General features: G+C 37.9%; 1 protein-coding gene across 1 annotated transcript; it reads right to left on the reverse strand.

Annotated features, from left to right (window-relative positions):
* Positions 1 to 6,995: 6,995 nt before the first annotated feature.
* LOC100456855 (small ribosomal subunit protein eS26-like) lies at positions 6,996 to 7,377 on the reverse strand. The gene has a single exon (XM_009243940.3). The coding sequence runs from the start codon at positions 7,375 to 7,377 to the stop codon at positions 7,030 to 7,032; it is 348 nt and encodes a 115-aa protein (XP_009242215.3). The 3' UTR covers positions 6,996 to 7,029.
* Positions 7,378 to 7,613: the final 236 nt, after the last annotated feature.

Consider the following 7,613-nt stretch of genomic DNA (forward strand, 5'->3'; position numbering starts at 1 on the left):
AGAAAATAATGTTATTTATAATTATGTTTATGATTTCTACAAATAGGCCTAATTTTCGATGATCTGACACAAGGAAGGGAGGTAATAGGATATTTGCTTTGAGTAAATGAGGCTCTCCTAGCTAAGCTACCCCAGTTATTGTTGAGTGGCTGACAAAAATCTTCAGGTAGCATGTTCTGCTTTACCCAGGATTCAGGGGGTGCTATGACATGGGGCAAGATCTACAGACTGAGCACATATGTCCTCTGAAAGCTGCCTTTCCTTTATTTATTCACCTGTGTCCAATAATTTTTTTATTTTGGTAATTATGAAAACGATTCAGTAAGGCTAATTTATATGTGTGAGTTTTAGTTCAAATTATCTTTTCTTTATTTGATTTTGGAAAGAAGCAAAGTAGCTCTTTGGAATAAAAAACTTGCTGGAGAGTCCTACGCCCTAGGACATATAATATCTTGTCCTCTTCCCCTCCCAAACTCCATTCACCCCCTTCCTAACATCCTCCCAAATCAGGTACTATGTAGCCAGGTATGTTAACACTTAACTTTTACCAGATGAATGAAATCAATCCCTATGGTGGCTGAAAAATACGTGCAATTAATTTATACATACAGAAGCTCTGCAGCTTGTGGTCATTATTTTACTTTGTTTTTATTGATCAAGGTAAATCCATTATCTGTTGATCAATACTAACTGAAATGAGACAGTGTCAGAGAATTAAGTAATATTAGATGAGGAGATAAGAAATATGATCCTGTTTTGCCATTATCTAGCCCTGTGTCTTTGGATAAGGCATTTTACTTTGCACCTTAGTTTTCTCATACGTAAAGTGAGGGAGATAGCCTGGAAAACTTCTATGGTGTTTTCAGCTCTAAAATTTTAAATTCTATGACTTTATAGTTGAAATATAAACTTTATAAGGATATGACATATTTACAGTTATGGCTTTTTGAGTAGAAGGAAAACTTGAGTAGAAGGAAATCTTCAATTACATAATATATTTAACTTGTACACATAAAAAAAACCCCCAAACCTTGAGATAATTGATTTTACCTAAATGTTCATCCCTTTCCCTATTTTCAGCCGGCTCTATACCCATATTATGTTTATGACACAGTTTCAAGCTATTTGCCATGTATCCACCAACAGAAATTTACAGAAGAGGGTATTTTCTAGAATTTACCCATTATGGTTACAAAAATAAATTATTTTGTTGTATAAAATGAGGGAAAAATAATATGAGGTTTTCATGAAAAACTTCAAAGTCTAATGGAAGAATAAGGCAGGATGTGGTTCTATTTATTTAAAACTGTTTAACTTTTTAGGTCCAAGGAGTGATATGAATTCCAAAAGGAATGATTTCCAGGAGGAAGAGAAACTTTTGATGGTTGGCCTAATAAAATAAAACTACACATTAGTGAAACTGAGTTCAAAGGCGCTTCCAACGCTGCTGCACGCAGATGAGCCCTCTCGCTGGATCCTGTCCAACCCCAACGGCTGCGCGCACTGTAACCACCATGTGTCATCTGCAAACCAGATAGTTTCTGTGCGGGAAAGACCAGCCAGCTTTCTTGGCCAAGCTGCTGCCATAAAACACACTAGTGATTTGGTTTTTCATGTTTTTTTTTAAAGATATTATGCTTTGATGCACAGGATACGTTTGGTCTCACATTGTCCAGAGCACTATCAGAAATGACTAGTTGATGAATGTTTTACCAGAATCAGGTCACATTTTGGCAGGTTGTTTTGTGTCACTGCAAATCATTGCTTTACAATATGGACTTTTTTTTCCCCTTAACTTTTAAATCTTAAGCGTAAGAATATAAAGTGCGGCTAAACACTCTCAAACATTAGGAGTAATCTGCCTTTAACAACTTATATGCATCAGCTGCCTTTTGATATCGTTTGCAAAAAGCAAAGGCATCATGGGATCTGTTAAAAGAACTGGAAAACTAAATGTCAGAACTGCATTTTTACACTCAGCTAGAGAAATTCCTGCCTCGTATAAAACACCTACGTTCTAACACCTCTTGTTTGCTTTGGAGACTTACAAAGAGTTAATACAGCTTGTTTGGCATCAGATATTGGTATAATGGGCTTTTACTGAAGTAATTAAAATTTGTTTATAATTAATACAGATGAATTGGTTTCTGCACAATAATAGTTAGGAGATTAACAAAGGCCACATTTTGGCAACAGGACTACATTCTTTTCCAAGTGCTGTGGGACCTTATCCAATGAATGTCTGTCCAATCCGGCTGATTCTTCAGAGATGCCATATGGCACAGCTATGCATTATGACTTTTTTTTTCTAAAAGGCAGCCATATGACATAACTGATCTTTAAAACGTTGTCAGAAGGCATTACCTGGGTAGGCTTCGAGCTGCTTTCCAAAAACTTAGCAAGCACAGGGGCTATTAATTATGAGCAAAAGAAATGTGCATGCGCACACTGGAAATTTGGCATTCTTTCCTCCCTAGTCACGGCTGATCATCTCTCAAGCCGTTCTACTTGGGGAAGTAAGGAGTCTTTAAAAAAAAAGTCTAACAGTGAAAAAATAACATATTCTGCATTAAATACGTATTCAGCAATTTCACTACAAAATGTCTTTGTACTTGACCCAAACATGCACATATTTTGCTACCTGTACTTTCACCATATTCACTAATTTAAAAAATATATATAATGCTATTTACAACCAAAATTTTCACAATATTTGAGGTACTAATATGGTGGAGAAAAGGAATTTTTTTTTTTTTTTTGAGACGAAGTCTTGCTCTGTTGCTCAAGCTGGAGTGCAGTGGCTCAATCTCTACTCACTGCAACCTCTGCCTCCCAGGTTTCAAGCGATTCTCCTGCCTCAGCCTCCTGAGTAGCTGGGATTACAGGCAAGTGCCACCACGCCTGGCTAATTTTTGAATTTTTTTTTTTTTTAGTAGAGACAGGGTTTCACCATGTTGGTCAGGCTAGACTCAAACTCCTGACCTCATGATCTGCCCACCTTGGCCTCCCAAAGTGCTGGGATTACAGGAGTGAGCCACTGCGCCCGGCAGAGAAAAAGAATTTTTTTGTGTGCCTGTGTGGTGGTAGTAGTTGATTTCTATTTGACATCTTTATTTTCTGCTCTCAATTTCAGATAGCAGAAAATATAAATTGCCCAAGTATTTTCTTTCCGATGTCCTCAGAAAATTGGGTTGTGCAGAGGGGGACATTCATTTTAAACTTTCCAGTTTTGTACGTGCTTAGAATGAGTTGATTGCATTAATTTCCATTTTTAAGCACTATTAAAATTTGGAGAACTCTGTACGCTAGGAGAAGGGAAATAGAGAACAAATCAATGCAATCAGTGAACTGGATGCAGCTACAGCCTGGGTGAGCAGAGGTACCTCTGCATTATTCTACGCTCACTCCTTCTAGCCTACTGCTGCTCTGTACGTATTCTGATAATGTTTACTGGACTTCTCCATTCCGATCTCAAATTCAATGTATGTCATATAAAACTCCCTCAGGCCAGGTGCAGTGGCTCATGCCTGTAATCTCAGCACTTTAGGAGTCCGAGGCAGGTGGATCACGAGGTCGGGAGTTCGAGACCAGCCCAACCAATATGGTGAAACCCCGACTCTACTAAAAATACAAAAATTAGCTGGGCGTGGTGGTGTGCGCCTGTAGTTCCAGCTGACTTGAGAGGCTTGAACCCGGGATGCAGAGGTTGCAGTGAGCCGAGATTGTGTCACTGCACTGCAGCCTGGACCACAGAGGGAGACTCCGTCTCAAAACAGAAAACAAAAAACTCTCTCAAACTTGTTCCTTTCACCGTCTTCCTTTTCTCTGTTAATGTCCACTCCATCTTTTTGGTAAATCAGTTTTTCAGTCATCTTTGACTTCTCTTTTTCCCTCATGCCCCATTTCACCCACCATCAGATCCAGTGAACTTTAACCCCCAAAATGCAGTCAGCCCTCCATATCTGTGGGTACTGCATTGCAGGTTCAACCAATCACAGATTAAAAAATTTCAGAAAAAATAATAAATACAACACAAATTAAAAAATACAAATAAAAATAATACAGTATAACAACTGTTTACTTAGCATTTACATTGCATTAAGTATTATAAGGTAATCTAGAGATGATTTAAAACATAAGGGAGAATATATGTACATTATATGCAAATACTACATCATATTATATTGGGGATTTGAGTATCTGTGAATTTTGATATCTGCATGAGTCCTGGAACCAATCCCCCATGGACACCAAGGGACAACTGTATACCCTGAATTACTTTACTTCTAGCTACCTTTACTGCTAGGATTCTAGTTGTAAGCACTACCATCTTTCTCTTTTGTTATTATAGTAGCCTTCTGTTTCCCTGTTTCTACCCCTCCTTGCCTAAAAGTTTTCAAGACAGCATTCCCAGTGATCTCATCAAAGTAAATGTTAGATCATGTTGCTTTCCTGATCAAACTTTTCCAGTGGCATCCAAGCTCACTTGGAATAAAAGTCAAAGTCCTTACCAGACCTACAGGCCCTACACAGTTGGGTCTCTTGTTACTTTGATAGGCACAGTATGCACCTTCTGCCTCAGGGCTCCTGCCTACTATTTATTCTCTCAGTGGTGTTTCGGGGTGCGATCCTACTGACTTGTGGGTGAATTGTTAAATTGTTGGGAATTGTGCCAGCTGGTTGTAAACCAGTGGTAGCTGGAAATCAGCCAAAGTGGGAGTATTTACACCAAGGAAACTGGCAAAATCTAAAAATTGGGTCTCCTCGTCCCATGAAGAGCTTGTTGTTAAGCATTTCCCAGAACGCCACTGTATTTTCCCTTCCTGGAATGTTCTCCTACTACAGGAGCACCTCCTCCACTTCTTCAACATTTTTCAGGTCTTTACTTACTGAAGACTATTTAATAGTCAGGTCCCCTGTGACTATCCTATTTAAAATATAACCACCTCTCAATCCCTTCTCCTGTATCCCCTCATTATTTTTCTCCATTAAACTTGTTATTTATAGATTTATTTTTAGTTTCTTTTGTGTCTTCCTGCAATAGCATATGGAATGAATGCATAATTGAATGAATTAATACTCCATCGTATATCTTCTGATGCTGATAACCAGATAACAGCTATCAGAGTTCTACTTCACCATATAGCGCCTGAAGTGCTAATTTTTAAGAACTATTTATTTGGAAATAATTTATTTTATTTGAAATAATTTTAATTTCATAGAAGAGTTGCAAGAACTGTATTAAAAAAAATTTTGTATACCCTTCACTCAGATTCAGTAGTTACTAACCTTTTGCCACATCTATCTATCTAGTGTTTTTTTTTTTAACCAGAACAATTTTAGATGCTTTGTCCACATCACAAACCTTTATTTTAGCTAGAATCTTTTCAGAAAAAGGATATTCTCTTATATAACCACAAAATTATGGTTACCCTTAAGATATTTATCATTGACAAAATAGTATTATTTAATATGCTTTTCATATTTAAATTTTGCTACCTGCTCCCAAAATGTCCTTTTTTTTTTTTTTCTTTTTTTTGAGATGGAGTCTCACTCTGTCACCCAGGCTGGAGTGCAACGGTGCAATCTTGGCTCACTGCAACCTCTGCCTCCTGGGTTCAAGCGATTCTCCTGCCTCAGCCTCCTGAGTAGCTGGGATCACAGGCGTACACCACCACGTGGGGCCAATTTTTGTATTTTTAGTAGAGACGAGATTTCACCATCTTAGTCAGGCTGGTCTCAAACTCCTGACCTTATGATCTGGCCACCTCAGCTTCCCAAAGTGCTGGGATTACAGGCATGAGCCACTGTGCCCAGCATCTAAAATGTCCTTTTAACACCTTCTTCTCTCCAGCTCAGCATCCAATCCAGCACCATAAATTGCACGTTATGCGTTGTTTTCCAGTTCATTGATAATTCTTGCCTGATGGTCATACAATGGTGATTTTAAAAATTCTCTTATTCTTTCCACACTTATTATTTGGCATTCTATTATAAGGAAGAGCTTTTCCTTTTCCCTAATATACTGTGAGTATGAACTAACATAATTCACCTTATTTGATGTCTTACAATCTATTATTATGCTTTTGATGTAAAATTGTCCCAGATTTGTTCAGTGAGATCCTCTTTCAATGGACCCTTATGTCCCTTTGAGATTATATGTCCCTGTCTTTCTTTAGAGTACTTCCTCACATTTTTGTATAACAAGATTTTTTAAGGTTAATCTTGTACTTTTCCTGCCCCAGCGTGAAATCAACCATTTTTCAAAGAAGTGTGACTTTTTCTAGTGAAAAATGGTATTTATAAGCCAAGATATGAGCCCTGGATGTTTTCATTGCTACCAAGGTACCATTTCTTCTAGGCCTTTTCAGTAGACAGAATTGGAAAAAAAAGGCATTGCTTATGAACCATAAATGTATGTGTATGTGTATGTGCATATATAAAATATCTAAAATAATGTTCCTTTCCCTCCTCCAAGTCACTCTGTCTACATATGTGTATTTGTGTGTGTGTGTGTTTGTGTCTGTGTGTCTTTGTATGTAATCATTGAGATTTTTGGAACACCATATAAATATATGTGTGTATATGAGCATGTGTACGAATAAAATCATGAGTTAATGGTAATTCTAATTCCAAATTAGCAGCAAAGGGTTCTTTCTTATTTTCTACCATTATGTGTTTGTATTTTTCTTCTCTCGCAGTAAGAACTCTATCTCCCAAGGATATTAACATACTCATTTGGTCAATTCTACGATACACACAACATAGTTTCAGAATCACTATGTCCACACTGCTCTGGAAGCAAGAAACAAATTTTCTAGGTAGAGTTCAAGATTTGTTGGAAATTTCCTTTGCTTTTAAAATGATTTATAATTAAAGTACTATGTTCAAAAGCTACTTGGTTTTTTTTCCTCTCTCCTTCAAAGTGGTTATATTGTTACTTTTTTTTTCTTTTTTTTTTTAAGTACAATTTCCATTTCATTTTTCTTCAGAGAATAGTCTGTCTTCAGTCTTTAAGAACTCAGCTCTTTACATGGGCTTTGGTGGGGGACGTGGGGCAGCACCCGCAGGTCTAAATCGGGGTGGGGGTGTTCGGTCCCTGTGGGCTTCACGAGATCGATTCCTGACCATTTTGCTGTGAACTGCACAACTTACGCAGTAATGTAGCTTCACATACAGCTTGGGAAGCACATAGGCGTCGAAGACGTTCGCTTCAGAAATGTCCCTGACTGCTGCGGCCTCCACTATGTTTCGAATGACGAATTTCTTAATGGCCTTGTCCTTGGGCACACATCGGGCACAGTTAGTGCGGCGAATAGGCTGCGCGTGGCGGCGGCCCTTTTTGGCACGACCGTTGTTCCTTCTTTTGTTTGTCATCTTGGAGGCACGGACCGGAGAGAGATATTATTTCTTTATAATATAGTTAGGGTCTTTTTTTTCTGTTTGTATATAGTTTGACTTTGTCTTCCCATCCTTGTTTATTTAATTTTAAATTTCAAATATGTAAAACATCGAAATAGTTCAAAAATTCAAAACTATGCAAAAACAAAGTTCTCGCTCAGAAAAGTGTTGCTCCTTCTGCTGTTGCTTTCACCTCATTCCCAACTACCCCA

The sequence above is a fragment of the Pongo abelii genome, chromosome 7 (genome assembly GCF_028885655.2).
Source record: "Pongo abelii isolate AG06213 chromosome 7, NHGRI_mPonAbe1-v2.0_pri, whole genome shotgun sequence".
NCBI classification, from domain to species: domain Eukaryota; kingdom Metazoa; phylum Chordata; class Mammalia; order Primates; family Hominidae; genus Pongo; species Pongo abelii.

Bases quoted from the DNA above. Each gene is read 5' to 3' on its own strand.
- LOC100456855 (XM_009243940.3), bottom strand. From the start codon at position 7,377: ATGACAAACAAAAGAAGGAACAACGGTCGTGCCAAAAAGGGCCGCCGC.